The sequence below is a fragment of the Molothrus aeneus genome, chromosome 31 (genome assembly GCF_037042795.1).
Source record: "Molothrus aeneus isolate 106 chromosome 31, BPBGC_Maene_1.0, whole genome shotgun sequence".
NCBI classification, from domain to species: Eukaryota; Metazoa; Chordata; class Aves; order Passeriformes; family Icteridae; genus Molothrus; species Molothrus aeneus.
The window spans coordinates 21,220-43,846 of NC_089676.1; the positions used below are offsets into that span (position 1 = coordinate 21,220).

Sequence of the window (22,627 nt, forward strand, 5' to 3'; positions counted from 1 at the left end):
CCCGGCCACACGGGAGCCCCGGGAGCGGCTCTGGGGCGATGCCCCCCAGCTCAGCCCTCCTTGGAGGGGGTGGGGGGTCCATGGAGCCCCCCCGGCCTGGCCTGGCCCCCTGAGCCCAGGGGACTCTGAGGACAGCGTGGAGTCAGCGGGGTTAAGGGCAATAATTCTGTCGTAAGCAGCTTTGGGCCGCTCCGGCCCATGTGAGCTTAGGCTGGACATCGCTGTCCGGCACTGCCACCGCGGCCACGGCGTCCCCACCGCAGCCACATCGTCCCCACCGTGTCCCCACTGTCCCCGTGCTGGCCCCCACACAGGGCTGGGCACCCCAAACTGGCTGTGCCCTGGGTATGTGCCCCCCGCACGGCTCCGTGCGCTGGCGTGGCCTTGCTGTGGCATCACCTGGGGGACATTGGTGTCCCCAAAACCCCACCATGGGCCACCAGGGCCAGCTGGGTGGCCCTGGAGTTTTGGAGTGATCTCATACCCTGTGGTGAGCCCCCTTCCCAATTCTGGTCACATCTGGGCAGGGCACAGCTGGCTTGTCAGCAGTGCCCAGTGTCACCATGCCAATGTCACCACCCTGGTGTCACCACCCTGGCACCTTGTCCCCAAAGGAGGATGGTGACATTGTGGCATTCCAAAGGAACTTTTAGGGACTGTGGAGCTGTTGGTTGAGGCGCTGGCCCCAGCTGTGCTCGGGGCGCTCCCAGCCATGTGCCACCCGCCCGGAAACGGGGACGGTGACACTGCTTCCAACCAGGATTTAAATGCCACCAAGGTTAGGAGCAGCTGAGAAGAGATTTCCAGGATTGGATTTTTGGATGGAGATGCCTCAATTCCGGCTAAGCTACACTTTAAGCACCAACGTCCCGGGTCGGCCCCCGGGCGCTGACACGGTTGTCACCCTCCACGTGGCATCAGGGCACTGGCAGGTGACAGCTCTGGGGGGGCTGCTCATGGTCCCTGAAGGACCCCAGAGACAGAACCACCCCAGAGCTGGGATCCCATGGGACCCCACAAACAGCACCCTGAGGGCCCCCAGAGCCAGGACCCAGAGCTGGGACCCCAAAGCCAAGGTCCCAAAGCCAGGACTCCAAAGCAGAACCCCAAAGCCAGAACCCAGAGCCAGGACCCAGAGCTGGGACCCCAGATGACCCCAGAACCAGGACCCTGAGAGAGTCCAGAATGAGAATCATAAAGGATCCCAGAGCCAGAACCCAGACTTGGGACCCCAAAGCCAGAACCCAGAGAGACCCCAGAGCTGGGACACCAAGGGATGGGACACCCCAGACCCATGATCCTGGAACCAGGACTCTGAGGAACCCCTGAGTCAGGATGCAGAGCTGGGACCCCAAAGCCAGGATCCAAAGCCAGGAGCCAAGAGCTGGGAACCGAAGGGACCCCAGAGCCAGAATCCCAAACAACCCCAGAACTGGGACCCTGACTGACCCCAAATTCAGGGCCCTGAGGGAGCTCAAAGCTGGGATCCAGAACCAGAACCCTGAGGAACCCCAAACCCAAGACCCCAGGGCCATCAGCCCAAGGGACCCCAGAGCCAGGATCCCAAACCCCAGAATTGGGACCCTGACTGATCCCAAATTCAGGGCCCTGAGGGAGCTCAAAGCCAGGATCCAGAACCAGAACCCTGAGGAACCCCAAACCCAAGACCCCAGAGCCAGGACCCCAAATCCCAAGATGCAGCTGCCAACGAAGCCGGGTCTGGGGGTGCCCAGCAGAGCCATGACCAGGCATCCCCTCAGTGTGTACCCCAAAACCAGACCTGGAGAGAAGCCACAGGCCAGTCCTTTAATGCAGGAGTGGGGAGACAGGGCTGGGCACGCCTGGCACTTCAGGGTGCCCAATTCCATGGATGCCATCCATGTCCTCAGCTCTCCTTGCCAGTGCTGTGGAAGGGAAAAAGCCACCAGTGAGCAAGGACTGGGGACATTTGGGAGCCACAGATGGGGAGGGAACCCCCGTGGTGACACCCTGGGGACGGTGGCACCTACCTCAGGCACTGGCAGAAGCGGAGCACGGCCTGTTCCTGCTCTGCAGTCTCGATGGAGCCGGGCCGGAGGCGTCGGATCTCGCGGATGGCGTCACCAGCTGCCAGGTGCTGCTCCTTGCACAGGTAACAGGCCAGCAGCGTGCCAGTCCGGCCATGGCCCAGCATGCAGTGCACTGCCACGGCCTGGCACAGGGACACAGCAGTGGGTGGCACTGCTGGATGCCCACGTGCCCCTCTGAGTGACAGGTGATGCCCATTTTGGTGCTGCCTTCATGGGATTTCTGCCTGGTGTCACCTTCTGTCACCCCCTCCCCTCATCTTCCTAGGTGTCCCTTCTTGAAGTGACAACTCCCTGAGATGTCACAGCCACCAGGTGTCACAACTCTACCACAGGTGTGTGTTCCCCTGAGGTGTAACCCTCCCAAGGTGTCATTCCTCAAGGGGAGTCCAACCCCCACTAGGTGCTATTCCCCTGAGATGTCATCTCCCCCCACTCCCAAGGTGTCATCTTGCCAAGATGTCACCCCCTCCAAAGTGTCCCCCACCACCAAGGTGCCATCTTTCCAAAACTCCCTCCTCAAGGTGTTCCTCCCCCCTGAGGTGTCACCCCCCTGAGGTGTCACCCTGCTGAGGTCTCCCCCCAACCCTTGAGGTGTCCCTGAATTGTTCCCCCAGATGTCTTCTCTAGTGTCCCCTCCCCTGGTGCCTCTCCTGGTGTCTTCCCCCAGGTATCCCCCTAGATCTCCCCGCCTCCAGTGTCACCACCTCAATTGTCCCCTCTAGTCTCCTCCAGCTGCCCCCCCCAGTGTCTTCCCACAGTTGTCCCCCAGGTATCCCCCAGGTATCACCCCCCAGCTGTCCCCCAGGTGTCCCCTCGCTGTCCTCTCCCCCAGGTGTCCCCGGCCATACCTCCCCGCGGCCATTGGCCTCCTCCACGATCTGCAGGAAGCTCTGGATCTGCTCGGGGCTCGGGGGGGTGAAGTCGGCGATGCGGAGCCGGTGCAGCTGGATTTGGGGACAGCAGCCGTGGTGGGGCGGGGCCCGCTCGGTCAGGGACACCAGGTGTCGCACGCCGCGCTCCCGCAGGTACCGGTAGTGCCCCGGTTCCCGCGGCATCGCCAGCCCCGCCAGCCGCCCCTCGACCACCCATGAGAAATTGGGGGGCTCCAATGCACCCATCGCCTGTGGGGGGACAGGGGACACTGCTGCTCTGGGGACCCCACGGATCCCTCAGGTGAGATCCCACAGGAGCCCCAAGTCAGAGCCCCCAGGTGAGGACGTTTGGAACCTCCATTTCCTGATGCTGGGACCCCAGGAAAGATCCCCTGGGATCCCCTGGCCAGGACCCCCAGGACAGCACCTCCAGGACCCCCAAAATCACCCTCAGGAGAACGTGGCCAGGCCCCCAAATCAGGTCCCCAGAGACCCCCAGGAACCCCCCCCCCCACACACATTAAACGTGGCCAAGCCTCCAGGATCTCAGGAACCCCAATACAACTCCCTCTGCCCCCAAGAACATGGCCAGGCCCCCTGGGACCCCCAGTTCAGTCCCCTGGGACCTCCTGACAGACCCACAAAGTCAGACTCCCTGGGACCCCCATCTCAGGGCCCCAGACCCCATTACCACCTCCCCAGGCCCCCAGCCAGGACCCCTGAGACTCCAAATTAATGCCCCCCAACACCATCCCCCTGGAAAACCCTCCACACCTCCAGAAGCCCCAGCAGCATCCCCAAAACCCTCTGGCCAAGACCCTTGGGAGCCCTAAATAAAGCCCCCAGACCCCCAGCTCAGATCCTGCCCATCAGGACTCCTGGTCCCCCAAAACCAACCCCGTGGAGAACCCGGCCAGATCCCCAGGACCCCCAGGTCAAGACCCCCATACTCCCCAATTCAGACCCCCTATGTCAGGACCCTCAAAACCACACCCTGGAGAACATGGCCAGGGTACCCCAAAGTCCCCTGCACCCCCTTGCCAAGACTCCTGGGACCACCAAATAAAGCCCCCAGACTCCTCAATTGACACCCCCCATGTCAGGACCCCCGGGCCCCCTAAAACCACACCCTGGAGAACGTGGCCAGGGTACCCCAAACTCTCCTGTACCCCTGGCCAGGACTCTCAAATAAACCCCAAATTCAGACCCCTCAATTGACACCCCCATGTCAGGACCCCCGGGTCCCCCAAAACCACGCCCTAGAGAACATGACCAGGGTACCCCAAACTCCCCTGCACCCCAAACCCCAAATTCAGACCCTTCAATCGACACCCCTCATGTCAGGACCCACCCCCTCACAGAGTTTAACCGGGTGCCCCAATTCAGAGCCCCCCACCCCATCAGCCCCCCGGGACCCCCGTTCAGCGCCCCGGGCCCAGCTCGGGGCCCCCCTGTCCCCACAGGCCGCAGCTCCGGGCCCCGCTGGGCCCCGCTGGGCCCCGGCCTCGCTCCGTTCCCTCCGCCCCGGTGTCCCCCCGGCCCCGCCGTACCGGGGAGGCCGCGCGGGGCGGAGCGAGAAGGGGCCGGGCCCGAGCTGAGGCGGAGCTGATGCGGAGCGGGACCCGAGCTGAGGCGGAGCTGGGCCGGAGCTGGGTCCGAGCTGAGGCGGAGCTGAGGCGGAGCGGGACCCGAGCTGAGGCGGAGCTGAGACGGAGTTGGTTCCGAGCTGAGGCGGAGCGGGGCCCGGGCTGAGGCGGAGCTGAGGCGGAGCGGGGCCCGAGCTGAGGCGGAGCTGAGGCGGAGCGGGGTCCGAGCTGAGGCGGAGCTGAGACGGAGTTGGGTCCGAGCTGAGGCGGAGCGGGACCCGGGCTGAGGCGGAGCTGATGCAGAGCGGGGTCCGAGCTGAGGCGGAGCTGGGCCGGAGCTGGGTCCGAGCTGAGGCGGAGCGGGGCCCGGGCTGAGGCGGAGCTGGGCCGGAGCTGGGTCCGAGCTGAGGCGGAGCGGGGCCCGGGCTGAGGCGGAGCTGGGCCGGGAGAGGCCGCAGCGAGCGACGGAAGTGGCGCGGCGGTGACACAGGGGACAATGGGGACACGGGGGAGGTCGGATGGGTGTCGGGGGGACGAGGAGTGGACCCGCGGCTGCGGGGCCGCGCCGGGACGCGGGGCTTTGGGACACGGGGCTGAACCTCCGGGACAGCGAGCTGGAACCCCCGGGACAGGGGGCTGCAGGAGTGAGGGGCTGAATCCCCCAGGACAGGGGGGCTGAATCCCCTAGGACAGGAGGCTGAATCCCCCGGGACAGCGGGGCTGAGCCCCCCAGGGCTCTGGGACTGAGGCCCCCAGGACACGGGATTGCCGCCCGGGGCTCTGGGACTGACCCTCAGGGGATCCAGGACTGAACATCTCGGGACTCCAGGACTGCACCAGTGGGACTCAAGGCTGGACCCTCCGGATCTGTGTGGCACACGGGGCTGTAGGGCTGAATCCCCAGGATACAGAGATGAAACCCTGGAGCTCCAGGGCTGACCCCCCCCCCGAAGGCTCCAGAACTGCACCCCCAGGACATGGGACTGAAGCCCTGGGGACACGGGGCTGAACCCCCCGAGGGCTCCAGAACTGCACCCCCAGGGCTCTGGGTCTGAATCCCGCAGGACATGGGACTATGCCCCACCTGGGCATGGGACTGTCCCCCACCAGAACGTGGGACTATGCCCCACCTGGACATGGGGCTAGACCCCCAGGGACATGGGACTGAACCCCCCAAGAGCTCCAGGACTGCACCCCCAGGGCTCTGGGTCGTGGGACTGAACCTCCCCAAGCTTGGGGACACTGGGCTGTCCCAGGGCTGCCCCCCAACAGTCCTGGGTCCCTGGGTTCTGCCCCAAGCCCAGCCCCACCATGCCTGGGGGCTGCCAGGGGTGCACATACCCCCAGGACTGCCCTGTCCCCAGCTCAGCCCCATGTCCCCAAACCAGAGCAAGGCCCTGAGCTGGGAGTTCTTTCCCCCATTCCATCCTCACCCTAGGGTTCTCATTCTGAGCCTGGATCCATCACCTGAGACCTGCCGTGCCTTGGTGGGCCTCAATCCACTCCCCCGCCCCTAAAGACCACCAGAACCCTAAAAGCACATTTCTCCATTTATACAATGTTGGGTGGCTTTAGGGGAAGGGGTTACACAGCAGGGATTGGGGACACCCCCCACAACCTCAGGGCTTCAGGTACACCTCACCCACGATCTTGTAGGGGAAATTGTTCCAGCCAAAAATGGGGGTTTGGCCAGGTGTGTCATACATGACTGACACGACCTCCATGCTGGAGATCCCCATGTCCCACATGTACACGGATGAAATCTCCCCCACAAAGGACTGCTTGGCATCAAAACCACCCCCAAAGCTGTCCTGGTCCTGCCCCAGCAGGATGGATGCTGGCACTCCCACTGTGTAGCCCTTCTGCAGCCCCTTCCTGGGCCAGGGCTTCCCGTTGAACCAGAAGCTCACGATGCCTGTGGAGGATTCCCAGCTGACGCAGACGTGCTCGACCCCTCCGAGAGTTTCAGGCACCGTGTAGGACAAGAACTGGTTGCCCACGTTGAAGTCATACTGGCCAGGTCTGGGCTTGAAGAGCAGGATCTCGTTGCTCTGTTTTCTGGTGGCGTAGGAGAAGAGGCTGTAGGGCCGGGTGAGGTCGGTGTAGGACTTGAGGCACACGGTGAAGTTTTTCAGGGGCTTCTCCAGCTTTGCTGTCACCTGCACGTGGGCGCTTTGGGACTCTCGGGGGAACACGAACACCGAGCTGCCCAGGTCTGCAGGAGGTGACTCACAGGTGGCTGTTCTTGCCACAGAGGTGACCTCCAGCACCCAGGGTGGGTGCCACACCACCAGCTGTGGCACAGGGTGTTGAGTGTCGAGTCCCTGCCACCCCCCACTGTCCCCCCCACCCCCCATTTCGGTCCTCAGGGTGCCCCTTTGCCATCGTGCCCCCTCCTGCCACCCTTGCCAAGACCCCTGTGCCCTGCACGGCCCCCCCTTGCAGAGCTCGGGGTGCCCCTTGGGGGTTCCCCCATGCCCCCTTTGCCCCCACCCCTCACCCTTTGGGAGCACTCAGGGTGCCCCAGTGACCCCATAACCCCCCCTGCATGTCCCCATGCCCCCCAGGGTGTCCCTGTGCCACTACCTTGAGGGGCCGTGGGACCAAAGAGCGCAGTGAGGATGAGGAGGCAGAGCCACAGCGGCCCCATGGCACCGTCGAACCCGGCCACTGTCACCACCGTGGGAAAGGGGAGAGCTCGGAGCCACCTGGAGCTGCTCAGAGGCTGCTCCGAGGACACCCAAGAGTGACAGTGACTGGTGGTGACACTGACCTTCGTCCCCAAGCCCCAGGACTGTTGGGAAATGGCGTGTGAGCGTGGTGGGGACTGGCTTTGGGGACAGTCCCCCTGTCCCCAGGGGAGGGGCCTTCCCCTTCCTGACTCTGCGTGGGGCTGGGCAGCGCCAGAGCCGCTGGATCCGTGTCCTGCCTGTGCAGGGACGGCCGTGGGCAGCTTGGGGGGTGTGGGATGGGGAATGGGTGCCCTGGGTGTTGGTGGCACTCAGGGGGACCCTGTCCCCAGCTGGGGAACCTTCCTCGTGGTGGGTTGTAGAGGTGAAGGGGTGCTGGCTGCTGGGGAGATGGGTGTGACTGACAGGGGTGAGGAGGGGACAGCGGGGACCGAGGCCACCCCTGCCCCACAGCCCACAGCCCTCAGGCCCCCAGCACCTCCCGGAGCCGGGGTTTCACCACCACATCTCCCTTGACCTCGTAGCTGAGGCTGTTCCAGGCCAGCAGCGCGGGCGGCAGGCGCAGGGACAGGAAAGCCGCGCGCATCTTCTCCGGGGACAGCCCCGTGTCCCACAGGTAGACATCGGTCAGCTCCCCTGAGAAGGAGTTGTAGAGGTCAAAGCCACCCCCGAAGCTGTCCTGCTCCTGTCCCAGCAGGATGGCAGCCGTGGCCCCCACCGTGTAGCCCCTCTGCAGCCCCTTCCTCGGCCAAGGCTTCCCGTTGAGCCAGAACTCGGCGATGCCCGTGGAGGATTCCCAGCTGGCACAGACGTGCTCCCAGTCCCTGCGGCCCTCAGGGACACGGAAGGTGACGAACTTTCCCCCCACGTAGAAGCGGTACTCCTCGGGTTTGGGCTTGAAGAGCAGGATCTCGTTGTCCTGGGCTTTGGTGGCGTAGGAGAAGAGGCTGTGGGGCCGGCTGAGGTCGGTGTAGGAGCGCAGGCACACGGTGAAGTTGCGCAGGGGCTGCTCCAGCTGCGCCTGCAGCACCACGAAGGCGTCGCTGGGATCCTTCCGGAACACGAACACCTTTCGGTACAGGTCTGGGGACAACACAGGGGACCTGCTGGGAGGCTGGCGTGTCCCACAGCCCTCTCTGACTGTCCCCTGTTCCAGCATCCTCCAGCCCGGCTGGCCAAGAGTGATCCGAGAGCTGCTGCCACGTCCCCTTGGGACCCTGCCCCGTGCTGGCTCCTGTCCCCCCACCCCGGTGTCCCCCCTACCTTCCTGGGCCACGATCCGGCTCCTGTCCCCCACCCCGGTGTCCCCCCTACCTTCCTGGGCCACGATCCCCGTGAACACAGCCAGGACGGGCAGCCAGAGCTGCAGGTGGCCCATGGTCGGTGCTGGAGCCGGGCGGGCGCGGCGCTGCCGCCGGGTTTATGTGGCCGAGGAGGGGAGGGGACTGTCGGGGGGGATGTCCCCACCCAATCCCATCCTCAGCAGCCTGGCGGGCCCGAGAGGGGCGATGTCATGCCCAGGGTGGGTGATTTCATGCCCGGCATGGGTGATTTCATGCCATCACGCGGCCGTGCCACAAGACCTGGGGTCACCCGCCTGCACGGGGCTCCCCTCGGAGCTTGGCTCTGGGCGCGTTGTCCCCCCGGGTGACAGGGACACCCCAGTCATGTGTCCACCCGTGTGACAGGGACACCCTGGACACTCCATCCCCAGGTGTGCCTGCTCAGGGCAAACCCCCATTGGAGGGATGTGGTTTGATTTGGGGTCATCCGAGGGGTGCAAGGAAAGGTTCCCCTGGCCCCCCTGCCCTGAGCCACAGCTCGGGGCCACACCCCGGGCTCTGCTCTGTCTGTCCTGCCCGAGGGGATGGAGATGGAGCTGTGACACCGGGTGGCCGGTGTCCTGGGGTGACCCAAGGGGACAGGCAGATGGGAAGGGGGAAGGTTTTGCCTGCCCCAGATGATGGTGCTGGGCTGGGGGTGTAGAGTCCCTGCAGGGGTTTGATGGATCCCCAGTTTTGGGGACGATGTGGGCTCATTCCCCACTGATCAGTCCCCCAGTTTAGCGGGGATGAGCCCCCAGCTCCTCCAGGGCTTGGCTCAGGCAGAGCAGCCCCATTGTCCCCACTGCTGTGCCCGTGTCACACCCGTGACTGCACGCGCCCTGCCCTCGTGGGCTCTGGGCAAAAATGCCCCCACTCCCCCTCGCAGGCTCCACAGCTTCCTTAGGAACTTCTCCCGCCAATTTGGAGCCACGAGGAGCACACACCCCCCATTTCCCGTCCCCCCCATCCCGTCCCAGTCCCATCCAGGGCATTAACTGGGCTGGACGAGTGCCTCTGGCAGTTGTGTTTGTTGTGTTTAATTCCCACTGCATCCTCTTGGCTTGTTAGGAGAGATGGAAAAATCCCATCACTTCCGAGATTCCCCCCTGGAGCTGGGGAGAGGGGGCCGGGGCTCAGCCTCGGGGATCCCCCTGGAGTGTGGGGTGACCCCCCCGGGCAGCCTGAGGCACCCCAAGGCTTTCTGTGCTGGGCAGTCGGGGGGTCCGGCCCCAAAGAGGGGGCTGAGACCCCAAGGGAAGGGACAGAGGGCACGGAATGGGGGGTCCTGGGGGAGTGTTGGGTGTGGGACAGAGGCTGTGGGGGCACTGTGGGACAGAGGCCAGCGCCCAGAGGCAGATGCCAGGGTGCCAAGGCTCGTGCCAGGTGGCCAGGGGTCAGTGCTGGGTGGTCCAGGCTGGTGCGGGATGGGCCGGGCCCGGAGTTGGTGCTGGGGCATCCGAGGCTGGTGCGGGGGCCAGGGGTCAGTGCTGGGTGGTCCAGGCTGGTGCCCAGGATCCAGGGTGCCAAGTCTGGTACCAGGGGTCGTAGTCCAGCGCCAAGGGGCCAGGGCTGACTGCCGGGTGTCCGTTTGGCTCTGCGGTGCAGCCCCGGAGCTCGGCAGCGCCCGGAGCCTGGCAGTCCCTGGAGCTCCCGTAGCCCCGGAGCTCGGCATTCCCGGGAGCTCGGCAGTCCCGGAGCTCGGCAGTCCCGGAGCTTCGTACTACCCAGAGCTCAGCAATACCAGAGCTCAGCATTCCCGGGAGCTCGGCATTCCCGGGAGCTCAGCATTCCCGGGAGCTCGGCATTCCCAGAGCTCGGCAGTCCCGGGAGCTCGGCAGTCCCGGAGCTCGGCAGTCCCGGAGCTTCGTACTACCCAGAGCTCAGCAATACCAGAGCTCAGCATTCCCGGGAGCTCGGCATTCCCGGAGCTCGGCATTCCCGGGAGCTCGGCATTCCCGGGAGCTCAGCATTCCCGGGAGCTCAGCATTCCCGGAGCTCGGCATTCCCGGAGCTCAGCATTCCCGGGAGCTCAGCAATCCCAGAGCTCGGCATTCCCGGAACTCAGCATTCCCGGAGCTCAGCATTCCCGGGAGCTCAGCAATCCCAGAGCTCGGCATTCCCAGAGCTCAGCATTCCCGGGAGCTCGGCATTCCCGGAGCTCGGCATTCCCGGGAGCTCAGCATTCCCGGGAGCTCAATATCCCCTGGAGCTCCGTAGCCCCCGGCGCTCAGCAGCCCCCGGCAGCGCCGGCATCGCGGCGGCAGCTCCGGGCGAGCAGCAGCGCCAGGGGCCCGAGGCCGCAGTGCAGCACCCCCAGCCCCTCGCTCAGCCCCAGCGCGATGTCGAAGTGCTGGAAGGAGCCGCAGGTGGGCTCCAGCAGCCCGGCCTGCAGCAGGAACTCCCCGGCCAGCCCCGCTCCGTAGGGCCCCCAGAGCCCCAGGAAGAGCCAGGCGAGCCCGGCTCCGCTCGCCCTGAGGCGCGGCACGGCCAGCGCGGCCAGCAGCAGCCCCGCGGGCAGCAGCAGCAGCAGCAGCAGGCACAGGGCCAGGTGCAGCAGGTACAGCGGTGCCAGGATGCCCACGCTGCGCCGGACACAGGCGGTGCCCGCCGCCACACCGCTGACCAGCGCGGCCGGAGTGGCCAAGAGCAGCGCCGCTGCCCACAGGGCCACGGCCAGGCGGCGGCTCCGGGGGTCCCAGCGAGCCCAGGCGGTGCCGCAGGAGCCGCTGGCCACCAGCAGCGCCTGGGCGAAGACGCTCCAGTGCCACAGGAGGTGCGTGAGGCGACACAGCCCCGTGCCCAGGTGCCAGCCCCGCGCCACGCCCGCGGCCAGCGCCGGCAGCAGCGCCGCGAACAGCGCCGTGCCCAGCGCCAGCTGCGCCACCAGCGCTCGGCTCTGCGGCCACTGCCACGCTTGGGGACGTTTGGCCAGGGCCACCAGCAAGGCGCCGGTGGCCAGCGCGGCCGCGACGCTGGTGGCGGCCAGGAAAGGGGGGGCCACGCTCTGGAAGAGGGGACAGAAGCTGTTGTGGCAGGGAGCGGCGTCGTAGTCCAGGAGGGTGTCGTTGCTGTAAGTGTCGTTGTCGTAGGAGAGGTCGCCCATGATTTCCTCCATGTCCAGGGAGCCCGGGGTCTCCAGGATGCCGGGGGTCTGTGGGTGAGGGGGTGGGCATCGGGCAGGTGCCACATCGCCCTGGTGCCGGCTGTGAGGCTGCCCCTGGTGCGGGGATCGAGGGCAGGGCTGGGCAGGGCAGGGCGGGTTATCAGGGAGGGACACACGGGGGACACGGCTGGGGACAGCCAGGGTGCGGGGTGGGGCCGGGATGGGGCCGTTTTCTGCCAGGAGGGACACGGGGAGGATGCAGAGCCCGAGGATGGACACAGACCCTGCACGGTGGGGGTGTGGGAACACGGACCCCCATGATCCTACTCAGAACTGGGGACCCTCACAGCTCTGCTCAGTGCTGGGGACTCCTGTGACCCTACTCAGCACCAGGGATCCCCTAAACCCCACTCAACTCCCCTAAATCCCACTGGGGACCCCTATGACCCTGCTCAGAACTGGGGACCCTCACATATCTACTCAGTTCTGGGGACTCTTAAAGCCCTAAAATCCCCTAAACCCCACTTGGCACTGGGGATTCCCAGGGTCCTGCTCAGCACCAGGGACCCCCATGATTCTGCTCAGAATGGGGGACTCCCTGTCATCCCTCTTAGGGTCCCCAGCGATCCCCTAAACCCCACTCAACTCCCCTAAATCCCACTGGGGATTCCCATGGTCCTGCTCAGAACTGAGACCCCCATGGCTCTGCTCAGTGCTGGGGACTCCTAAACCCCTAAAATCCCCTAAACCCCACTGAGCACTGGGGATTCCTCTGGTCCTGCCCAGAACTGGGGACTCCCTGTGACCCCTCTTAGGGTCCCCAGGGATCCCCTAAACCTCACTCAACTCCCCTAAATCCCACTGGGGATTCCCATGATCATGTCCAGAACTGGGGACTCTCACGGCTCTGCTCAGTGCTGGGGACTCCTAAACCCCTAAAATCCCTTAAACCCCACTGAGCACTGGGGATTCCCATGGTCCTGCTCAGCACCAGGGACCCCCCCATGATCCTGCTCAGAGCTGGGGACCCTCACGGCTCTGCCCAGAACTGGGAACTCCCTGTGACCCCTCTTAGGATCCCCAGGGATCCCCTAAACCCCACTCAACACCCCTAAATCCCACTGGAGATTCCCATGATCCTGCTCAGAACTCGGGACCCTCAGAGCTCTGTTCAGAACTGGGAACCCCCTGTGACCCCACTCAGCAGCAGGGATCCCCTAAACCTCACTCAATTCCCCTAAATCCCACTGGGGATTCCCATGATCCTGTCCAGAACTGGGGAATCCCCATGGCTCTGCTCAGTTCTGGGGGACTCCTAAACCCCTAAAATCCCCTAAACCCCACTGAGCACTGGGGATTCCTGCTCAGAACTGGGGATGCCCCCATGATCCTGCTCAGAACTGGGGACTTTCACAGCTCTGTTCAGTTCTGGGGACTCCTAAACCCCTAAAATCCCCTAAACCCCACTGAGCACTGGGGATTCCTGCTCAGAACTGGGGACTTTCACAGCTCTGTTCAGTTCTGGGGGACTCCTAAACCCCTAAAATCCCCTAAACCCCACTGAGCACCGGGAACGCCCACGATCATGCCCAGAACTGAGGACTCCTGTGACCCCACTCATCACCAGGGATCCCCCAAACCCCACTCAACACCCCTAAACCCCACAGGAGGAGATTCCCGTGATCCTCCTCAGCACAGGGGGACCCCCATATTCCTCCTCACACCAAGGACCCCCCCAGCCCTGCCCTCCTCGGGGATGTGACACCACCAGGGCCAGGAATTTGGGGCGGGTTGGGTCACTCACCACGGGGACACAGTTGCCCATGATGCTCCTCCGAGGCTGGGGGCTCTGCTGGGTGCTGGGGGTGGCACCGGGGGTGGCACCGGGGGTGGCACCGGGGGTGGCACTCGGGCAGGGCACCCACGTGCCAGGAGGTGTCTGGGGGTGACTTCTCCGCTCCGAGCACTGCGGGCAGGAGATAAGAGGTGCCCCAGGGCCGACCCTGCCCTCTCCCGCCCCTGGCAGCCGGCGGAAAACGGGGAATGGCGCTGCCGGGAAAGCCGCGGAGCCGCCACAATTTCTCGAGCAGGAAACCATCAGTTCTTGGCAGGACAAGTGAAATTAATTAGGGATTAATTGTCTTTCCAAGCGCTCCGGGGATGGCGGTGGGGTGTGCCAGCTCCAGGGAGGGGTTTGGGGTGCAGGATGGGGGTGGGCATTGAGGGACCCCCCCTCTCCTGCTGGAATTTGGAATTTCCCGGTTTTTTCCTTGGGAGGAAGGAAGGGCTCCCGGGGGTCACCCTGTGGCATTGGAGCAGCTTGGTGACAGGGCTGGTGGCCTTGGTGGCCTTCAGGGACATCCTTATAGGAACGTCCCTGGAGAGGAGCAGGGCTGGGGGGCTCAGGGGTTGGGAATTGGGGTTCTGGTGGTAATTTGGGAGGATATTTGGAGGTGAAAGTGCTGGGAAGTGACAGTTTGGGAGGGGCTGTGGAGCAATTTTAGGGGTGAAAGGGCTGGGGAGCTCCAGGGGTTGGGAATTGGGGTCGCTGCTGTTTGGGGAGGGCTGGGGGCCAGGATTTGGGGCTCTCTGAGGGGCAGATTTGGGGGTGAAAGGGCTGGGAGCCTCCAGGGATTGGGGATTTATTGTTCTTTGGGGGGAACTGGGAATTTGAGAGGGGCTGAGGGTCAGGGCTGGGGGGGCTCTGGAGGGCTGGGAGAGCATTTGGGAGTAAAAAGGTTGGGGGGAGTCTGGGAAATTGGCAATTTGGGGGGGTTGAGGAGCAGATTTGGGGGTGAAAGGGCTGAGGAGGAGTTTAGGGAAATTGGCAATTTGGGGGGGTTGAGGAGCAGATTTGGGGGTGAAAGGCCTGGGGATCCCCAGGGATTGGGATTGGGGTTCTGCTCTTTGGGGGGAGGCGCTGAGGGTGAGGATCAGGGTGACTCTGGTGGGTCTGGGGGTGGGTGAGAGGTTTGGGGGCTCAGAGGAGTTTTTAGGGGGGCTGATCTCTGTCACCCTGTCCCACCACACCCCCAAACTCCCCCATCCCCAAACACGGAGAGGCAGGCAGGTAAGGTGTGTAATCCAGATATATTTATAGGATTATTTTCCGAGATTAGCACAGGATATTAGAAAGGTTATAAAGTCACATCAACGGTCGTTGGCTCCCTTTTTTATGTACAGACAAAAAAACACAGCACAACAACACAGCCCAGCCTCTGCCCCCCTGGCCTCTCCAGAGCTCCCCAAAATATGGCTTTCGTGTCTATTGAGAGTTCAGTGCCGGCCAGGAAGCCTCCAAGGGGGTCCCCAAATCCTCCTCGTGCCCCAACCCCGTGACTGGGTGGATGTGGGGCCACCAACGGGACCCCCTGAGGACGGGGTGGTGGCCTGGGCTCTCCCAGACACGGTGACACTGACCCTGCCACCTCCCCCCGTGTGCGGTGTCACCAACCCCCAAGGGGACAAGGACAGGGGCCACACCCCACGCTGTCACCCCCAGGCCACCCAGGCCCTGCTCCTCTGTGACACGGGGGTGTCTGTCACCCCCAAGGACTCCACACAGTGACCCCAAAAGGGTCAGGGACTCGTTGTCACCATGGTGACGTGGAGTGGCCCTGTCACAGCTTCCACCCGGAATCCTCCCAGTTCGGGAGGGTCCCTGTCACCCCAGGGCCACGCTGGTGTCACCCCCAGGTGTGACACAAATCTCCTCCGCTGCTCCCACTCCCACCAAGCCCTTTGGCTCCTGCTGCCAGGAAGTGGCCTCAGATGGAATCTCTGACCCCTCCCAGCCCCTCAGCAGCTCCCTCCAGGTGACACCGGGCCAGGTGACACCTCCACAGGTCCCTGCCTGCTCCTCGGGCTGCCCCGCCACACCCCACAGCACGTGGCACCTCAAAAAACACCTCAAAACCACCAAAACCACCTCAAAACCATGTCAAGACCACCTCAAAATCACCAAAAACACCTCAAAGCCACCAAAAACACCTCAAAGCCACCAAAACCACCAAAACTACCTCAAAACCACCAAAACCACCTCAAAATCACCTCAAAACCACCCAAACCAGGCTGTTCTCCTTTGGAGCAGCTCTGAAGCAGCAGAACCAGCCAGGAACTGAATTCCAAGAGGGAAAATCCTCCCTTGTCCCTGGCAGCTCCCACCTCCCTGCCCCAGGGAGCACCCACCCCACTCCCATCCCTGCTCCTGGCTCTGCCTGGGACCCCTCCAGCCCCCCAGGAGATGGAATTCTGCTGGAGAACACATCTGGGTGGGTTTTATTTGCAGGAATCGCTCAGTCCTGGGGACCTCGGGTGTTGGCAGTCCCAGGATTCATCCCCCAGAGGCTGGGAAGGAGGAAAAACACCCCAAAACCAACTCAAAACTCCGTGTCCTGCTCCTTCCCAGTGCCAACACTGCTCCTGACACAGCTGAGCCATGCTGGTCACCTCTGCAGTGTCCCCAGTGTCACATCCCTCGCTGCCACCTGTGTGTGGCTCCTCTGCCTCACCTGAGCCCCTCTCGTGCCCCCAAAGGTGGCACAGATGGCACAGATGGCACAGATGGCAGGGGTTTGTGGGGGGGTGACACTTTCAGCCCTGTGGAAGAGGTGGTGAAATTCTTCCTGCAGCTCCCAGGTGAGGCTTCCCCCCCCTCCTCCTTCCTGAAGGGCCCCCTCATCCTCCAGATGACCCCAAATCCACGGGGTGACCTCCCAGGGTGATGTTACCCCCATCCCAAAGGGTTCCTCTTCTCCAGATGACCCCAAATCCATGAGGTGACCTCCCAGGTGAGGTTACACCTCCCAAAGGGCTCCTCCAGATGACCCCAAATCCATGGGGAGATGTCCCAGGTGAGGTTGCCACCTCTCCAAGGGCCCCCTCATCCTCCAGATGACCCCAAATCCAAGGGGTGATCTCCCAGGTGAGGTTACCCATTTCTTAAAGGGTTCCTTCTCTTCCAGACAACCCCAAATCCATGGGATGATCTCCCAGGTGAGGTTACTCCTCCCCAAATCCTTGGGGTGACCTCCCAGGTGAGGTTACTCCCTCTCCAAGGGCCCCCTCATCCTCCAGACGACCCCAAATCCAAGGGGTGACCTCCTGGGTGAGGTTACCCATTTCCTAAAGGGTTCCTCTCCTCCAGGAAACCCCAAATCCACGGGGTTCCAGGCCCAAGGGCATCTCCTGCCACCCCCTTGTGCCCAGACTGGGATGTGGATCCCAGAGCACCTCATGCCAGGGCCGGGGGTGCCCTAAGGATGCCGGGGGGGGCAGCCCCATCCCAGGGTGCCCAGTTTGGGGGGCTGAGCTGGGGCTGTGCTGGAGAGGTGGGGAAAGGAAAGGGGTTTGGTTTTGTCTTGGAAGTGAAGGTGAAAGAGGCAGGAGGAAGGGCAAGGAGGAAGGGTGAACCTCCCCCCAAAGCCTCTGTGGTGACCCCAAACTCCCCAGACCCCAGATCCAGGTGTTTTGGTCGGGGTTCTCAGAGCCAAGAAGAAAATCAGCCCTTTCCAAGCTCATCCCTGCCCTGGGGAGGGAAGGGGGGCAGAGAGACCCCAGCCCTGCTCTGGGGGTCCCAGGGGAAGCAGCCCCAGCCCCAGGGGTGCTGCTTCCTGCACTGAACATCTCAATAGATGGTTAAAATTGGCATTTCCAATCAGAGAATTTAAGAAAAATAAAATAAATTAAAAAATCAGGGGCTTTTCCTCTAGATTTGCCCCCACCCCCCTAAAATAAACCTGAGCCCTCCCCCCTCCCGCTGGGTGGGACCAGGGAGCTGTGGGGGCTCCTGGTCTCTCTGGGGGTCCCACCCTGGCCTTTCACCCCCTGTCACACACTGACTGCACGAGGACAGCTCTGCTCCCGCATGGACACTGCTCCACAAGAACCACCAAGGATAAAATCGGGGCAGGGGCTCGCTCTGCTCCCACCTGGAGTCACCCCCCAACCACGGGGAGGGGACAACGGGGACACCCAGGATCCCAACCTCACCCCGGGAACCCGGAGCTGTGATTTTATCCTTGGACATCAAAGAAACCAAAAGGGAGAGAAACAAAGGGAAGAGCTACATCGACCCCAGCCCAACACCCCAACCAAGGGCCCGAAGCAAAGAGCAGCCACGAAACCAAAGCCAAAAAATAAAAAAAGGTCCAAAAGGAAGAAGGAAGAAGTCGCTCACTCACGGGTTTTGGGTCTGTGGGGTTCGGGGCGTGGGGATGGAGGTGCAAGCAAGCAAACGGGGCCGGGGCTCTCGCTGTTGGAGTGAAGGATTTGTACAAGTTCAAGAAGCGTCAGCAGCGCCTCGAGGCCGGTGGCTCTCCCTGCTCTCTGTCCTGCCATCCCTCTGTCCGTCCGTCCGTCTGCCCGTGCCGGGCGCCAGAGAAAATCTGTTGGGTTTTGTGGGGTTTGTGGTCTGGTTGCCGTTGCCATCGGGGTTCTCTTGGCTCCATTTCTCTCTCTCTCTCTCTCTCTCTCTCTCTCTCTGACCCTTTTAGATGAAATATTCCTTCTTGTCGTCGCCGCCGGCCTGGCCGCCCTCGGCGTTGATGATGGCGGTGTCGGCGTCCGGAGCATCGTCCGAGCCTTTGGCCTCGTGGGTCAGGTACGTGCCTGGAAAGGGGGGGACAGGGGTTGGGGTCATGGGGGGCTCTGCCAGAGACCCCTCCCACACAGCCAGAGGGCCTGGAGGGTCTGCTGGACCTGGCTGTAATGGGAAAGGCACTGGGAAGGGATGGGATGGGATGGGATGCATGGGATGGGATCCATAGGATGAATGGGATGGCATGGGATCCATGGGATGGGATCAATGGGATGGGATGGGATCCATGGGATGGGATCCATAGGAAGGGATGGGATGGGATGAAATTAATGGGATGGGATCCATGGGATGGGATGGGATCAATGGGATGAGGTGGGATGGGATCAAGGGGATGAATGGGATGGCATGGGATGGGATCCATGGGATGGGATGGGATGGGATCCATGGGATAGGATGGGATGGGATGAGATGGGTTCCATGGGATGGGATGGGATCAATGGGATGGGATCAAGGGGATGAATGGGATGGGATGGGATCCATGTGATGGGATGGGTTCCATGAGATGGGGTGGGATCAGTGGGATGGGATCAATGGGATGGGATGGGATGGGATGGGACCCGTGGGATGGGATGGGATCAATGGGATGGGATCAATGGGATGGGGTGGGAAGCGATCGTGGGGATGAATGGGATGGGATGGGATGGGATCAATGGGATTGGGTGGGATGGGATGGGATCAATGGGATGAACGGGATGGCATGAGATGGGATCCATGGGGTGGGATCAGTGGGATGGGATTGGATGCAGACTCACTGGGGTGCTCCAGGTTTTTGGGCAGTATCCACCTGTGGAGTGGCCAGTGCCAGTCAGGCTCCTGACCCCCTCCCACCCCTCCTGAAAAAGCAGGGGGTCCTGGCTGCCCCCCAGAGCAGGGTGGGGGGTGTCACCGTGTCCCCAGGGCTTGGGCACAAACCTGCTGGGCATGAAAAGGGCAGGTGGAGGGAAAGGAGGGGGAGGAAGGCAGAGGGAGGAGCTGAGGGGGACATGGGGACAGGGACAATCGCAGGACAGAGATGGAGAACAGGGGTGGGAGCTGCCTCCCCCTGCATTCACCAGGACATTCCTGACATTGCCACGCTGGGCAGGACCAGGAGCTGCCTCCCTTCACCCCCCCTTGCCCCACGACCCCCAAGGGCTCCTCCAGCCCCCCCTGCAGCCCCCCAGGCCGTACCTTTGTGCCTGATCAGGTAATGTCCCAGCACGATGAGGAGGCTGAGCAGGAGGAAGACGATGACAGCCACCACCCCGCCGATCATCGCGTGGTAGGTGCTGGAGGTCGAGGGCACCGGGCTGGCATCTGCCCAGGCAGGGGGAGGAAAAAAGAGACAAAAAGGAGCTGAGACCCTGCAGGGCAGCAGAAGCTGCTGCTCCCCCCACCAGGAGCTCCATCCTGTGCCAGCAGCTCCGTCCTGCTGAGGGTCATGGCAGCGAGAACGGGGGGAAGCAAAGGGGAAATCTCATCTTCCACAAAAATAAAAATAAAAAAAAAGCAAAAAGCAAAATGGAAATCCCATCCTCCACAATGGGGTTTTGGCCCCAAAAAGGGAGGATGAGCAGGTTTGGGTGGGAGGGGACATGCAGGCTGGCATGGCCACCTGAGAGGTGATGGCACCCCAAGGACAGCAGGCCCCGAGTCAGCCACATCCTGTCCTGGACGGGGAATCCAGTGAAAGGCCGTTCCATCCCCTGCTGGCATCCTGTGCCAGCCCTGTGGCACGGTGACAAATCCTCCTCCAGCCATGTCCCATCAGCTCAGGGTGGGGACAGAGCCACATTTGGGAAGGACAAGGCAGGGGACACACAGGGATGGCAGCAGGACAGAGGGACAACACGGCACACGGACACACAGGACAAGGGACAGCGCGGGGAGCTGCTGCTCAGGGTTCCTCCTGGAAAACACCAAAATCCACACCCACCACGGGACTGGAGCCACCTGGCAGGGCTGTCCCCAGGCCAGGGCAGGGCCACCATCCTCCTGTGGAGCTTCTCCAGGCCAAAGAGACAGAAAAGGAGCTTACGGTACCTTGGATGGGAGCTGGAGTGAAGGATGGAGCCGAGGCCATGGAAGCATGAGAGATGGGCTGGGAAGGGCCCAGGGTGGAGTGAACGTGTGGGGTGGGGAGCTGGGGAAGATCTGGGGAGGACAACAAAAACACAGGACATGAATCAATGCCACGAAGGGCCAGCGAGGTGACAGAGCCCTGAGGGGACCCTCAGCGGGTCCGTCTGTGACCCCTCTGCTTCTGCCACCAACCTTTGGGACACTGTGACCATCTTCCACCATCTCCTGTCCTGCCAGACCCTGAGGGACCCTCGACCCATCACGAGGTGTCACCTGCACTCTGCTGGGCAGGGGTGGCACCAAGGTGGGCAAGGCTGGAGGTGGCTCCCAGTGCCTGAGACAAGAGTGGCTTTAGGGACAAAAGTGGCAATTCCACCAAGGCTGGATGTGGAGCTGTGTCTGCTGTGACAGGGGCAGGGCCACCAGGTGGGCAAGGGACAGTGGGTGCCACCAGGTGGGCAAGGGACAGCGGGTGCCACCTCTCAAGGACAGCACGAGGCACCCGGGGTGAGCTCCTGGATGGGTGCAGAGAGCTCTGGGTGCTCACACAGGGGACACACAAGGGGTGACACGGGAGTGGCTGCACAAGGTTGGGCATTTGGGGGCTCATTCTGGGCAGGCTGAGGGAGGGGACACAGGGGACAAAGTGCCACTGAGGTGCCACCACATGCAGGGGAAGGAGCCAGGAAAGGGAAGAGCTCGAGCAAGGGAGGAGAGCAGGAACCTTTGGATTTCCTCTGGATTTCCCAAATCCAAGGAAAAATGGCAGGGAAATGGGATCATGTGGGGTGGGCATGGGCTGGGATGGGCATGGGGAGCTGGGGTGGCAGCCAGGGGTGGGCACTGGCAGCAGCACACAGCACACACAGCCCTGAACCACGTGTGACACACGGCATGGGGACACACAGAGAGCCCTGAACCACGTGTGACACACGGCATGGGGACATGGGGACACACAGAGAGAGCCCTGAACCACGTGTGACACATGGCATGGGGACATGGGGACACACAGAGAGAGCCCTGAACCACGTGTGACACGTGGCATGGGGACACACAGAGAGCCCTGAACCACGTGTGACACACGGCATGGGGACACACAGAGAGAGCCCTGAACCACGTGTGACACACGGCATGGGGACATGGGGACACACAGAGAGAGCCCTGAACCACGTGTGACACACGGCATGGGGACATGGGGACACACAGAGAGAGCCCTGAACCACGTGTGACACGTGGCATGGGGACACACAGAGAGCCCTGAACCACGTGTGACACACGGCATGGGGACACACAGAGAGAGCCCTGAACCACGTGTGACACACGGCATGGGGACATGGGGACACACAGAGAGAGCCCTGAACCACGTGTGACACATGGCATGGGGACATGGGGACACACAGAGAGAGCCCTGAACCACGTGTGACACATGGCATGGGGACACACAGAGAGCCCTGAACCACGTGTGACACACGGCATGGGGACACACAGAGAGCCCTGAACCACGTGTGACACACGGCATGGGGACACACAGAGAGCCCTGAACCACGTGTGACACACGGCATGGGGACACACAGAGAGCCCTGAACCACGTGTGACACACGGCATGGGGACATAGGGACAAGCAGAGCACAGTCAGGGGACAGCACCACGTGGGGAGCAGCAGGAGCTGCCCCTTCCCATCCCAGGACAGGTGTCAGGGTGACAGGGTGACACTTTTTGGGCACATAGGATGCAGTGCCCCCTGTGCACAGGTGACACAGTGACACATTATGGGCACACAGGAGGCTGTGCTCTCACCCATAGGTGACACAGTGACACTTTTTGGGCACCCAGGGGGCAGTGCCCTCACCCACAGGTGACACAGTGACACATTTCGGGCACACAGGGGGCAGTGCCCTCACCCATAGGTGACACAGTGACACATTTTGGGCACACAGGATGCACAGGTAATACAGTGACACTTTCTGGGCACACAGGATGCAGTGGCCCCTGTACCCTCACCCACAGGTGACACAGTGACACTTTTTGGGCACCCAGGGGGCAGTGCCCTCACCCACAGGTGACAGGGTGACACTTTTTGGGCACCCAGGGGGCAGTGCCCTCACCCACAGGTGACACAGTGACACTTTTTGGGCACACAGGACGCAGTGCCCCCCTGTGCACAGGTGACAGTGACACATTTCGGGCACACAGGAGGCTGTGCTCTCACCCATAGGTGACACAGTGACACATTTCGGGCACACAGGATGCACAGGTGACACAGTGACACATTTTGGGCACGCAGGGGGCAGTGCCCTCACCCGTAGGTGACACAGTGACACAT

General features: G+C 62.8%; 6 protein-coding genes across 10 annotated transcripts in view; all 6 read right to left on the bottom strand.

Annotated features, from left to right (window-relative positions):
- Nucleotides 1-1,792: 1,792 nt before the first annotated feature.
- On the bottom strand, nucleotides 1,793-4,615 carry DUSP23 (dual specificity phosphatase 23). Of its 4 annotated transcripts, none has more exons than XM_066568202.1 (4): nucleotides 4,492-4,615; nucleotides 2,918-3,190; nucleotides 2,010-2,191; nucleotides 1,793-1,904 (listed from the first exon to the last, which is right to left on the bottom strand). In XM_066568202.1, exons 2-4 carry the CDS (start codon nucleotides 3,185-3,187, stop codon nucleotides 1,886-1,888), a joined length of 471 nt encoding a protein of 156 aa, XP_066424299.1. In that variant the 5' UTR covers nucleotides 3,188-3,190; nucleotides 4,492-4,615; the 3' UTR covers nucleotides 1,793-1,885. The 4 variants fall into 4 exon arrangements, with proteins under 4 accessions (XP_066424299.1, XP_066424297.1, XP_066424296.1 ...); XM_066568200.1 differs by having other exon boundaries at nucleotides 4,403-4,502; XM_066568199.1 differs by lacking the exon at nucleotides 4,492-4,615 and having other exon boundaries at nucleotides 2,918-3,321.
- Nucleotides 4,263-5,665, bottom strand: LOC136568094 (basic proline-rich protein-like). The gene is made up of 2 exons (XM_066567950.1): nucleotides 5,658-5,665; nucleotides 4,263-5,163 (listed from the first exon to the last, which is right to left on the bottom strand). Exons 1-2 carry the CDS (start codon nucleotides 5,663-5,665, stop codon nucleotides 4,263-4,265), a joined length of 909 nt encoding a protein of 302 aa, XP_066424047.1.
- Nucleotides 5,666-6,108: 443 nt separating this feature from the next.
- LOC136568095 (serum amyloid P-component-like) lies at nucleotides 6,109-6,884 on the bottom strand. Its single transcript, XM_066567951.1, has one exon. It carries the CDS (start codon nucleotides 6,882-6,884, stop codon nucleotides 6,147-6,149), a length of 738 nt encoding a protein of 245 aa, XP_066424048.1. The 3' UTR covers nucleotides 6,109-6,146.
- Nucleotides 6,885-7,680: 796 nt separating this feature from the next.
- Nucleotides 7,681-8,595, bottom strand: LOC136568337 (serum amyloid P-component-like). Its single transcript, XM_066568293.1, has 2 exons — nucleotides 8,532-8,595; nucleotides 7,681-8,300 (listed from the first exon to the last, which is right to left on the bottom strand). Exons 1-2 carry the CDS (start codon nucleotides 8,593-8,595, stop codon nucleotides 7,681-7,683), a joined length of 684 nt encoding a protein of 227 aa, XP_066424390.1.
- A 2,174-nt stretch (nucleotides 8,596-10,769) lies between these two features.
- On the bottom strand, nucleotides 10,770-13,470 carry ACKR1 (atypical chemokine receptor 1 (Duffy blood group)). The gene is made up of 2 exons (XM_066568292.1): nucleotides 13,450-13,470; nucleotides 10,770-11,693 (listed from the first exon to the last, which is right to left on the bottom strand). Exons 1-2 carry the CDS (start codon nucleotides 13,468-13,470, stop codon nucleotides 10,770-10,772), a joined length of 945 nt encoding a protein of 314 aa, XP_066424389.1.
- Nucleotides 13,471-14,716: 1,246 nt separating this feature from the next.
- CADM3 (cell adhesion molecule 3) overlaps nucleotides 14,717-22,627 on the bottom strand; it is a 37,238-nt gene continuing 29,327 nt past the window's right edge. The window contains exons 8-10 of one of the 2 annotated variants that reach the window (XR_010785198.1): nucleotides 19,414-19,539; nucleotides 15,696-18,254; nucleotides 14,717-15,664 (exon numbers count right to left, since the gene is read on the bottom strand). Coding sequence is in view for 1 of the 2 variants with exons in the window: in XM_066568291.1 (XP_066424388.1) it covers nucleotides 18,136-18,254; nucleotides 19,414-19,539 (245 nt within the window). In the remaining variant the exon portion in view is untranslated. Of the gene's footprint in view, nucleotides 18,255-19,413; nucleotides 19,540-22,627 lie in introns of both variants that reach the window. The other variant, XM_066568291.1, reaches the window with a different exon arrangement.

Bases quoted from the DNA above. Each gene is read 5' to 3' on its own strand.
- DUSP23 (XM_066568202.1), bottom strand. From the start codon at position 3,187: ATGGGTGCATTGGAGCCCCCCAATTTCTCATGGGTGGTCGAGGGGCGG. The intron at 2,192-2,917 runs GTATGGCCGGGG...TCCCTGTGCCAG, and splicing joins AGGCCAATGGCCGCGGGGAG to GCCGTGGCAGTGCACTGCAT.
- LOC136568095 (XM_066567951.1), bottom strand. From the start codon at position 6,884: ATGGGGGGTGGGGGGGACAGTGGGGGGTGGCAGGGACTCGACACTCAA.
- LOC136568337 (XM_066568293.1), bottom strand. From the start codon at position 8,595: ATGGGCCACCTGCAGCTCTGGCTGCCCGTCCTGGCTGTGTTCACGGGG. The intron at 8,301-8,531 runs GTAGGGGGGACA...TGTTGTCCCCAG, and splicing joins GGGGATCGTGGCCCAGGAAG to ACCTGTACCGAAAGGTGTTC.
- ACKR1 (XM_066568292.1), bottom strand. From the start codon at position 13,470: ATGGGCAACTGTGTCCCCGTG. The intron at 11,694-13,449 runs GTGAGTGACCCA...CCTCACCCACAG, and splicing joins TGGGCAACTGTGTCCCCGTG to ACCCCCGGCATCCTGGAGAC.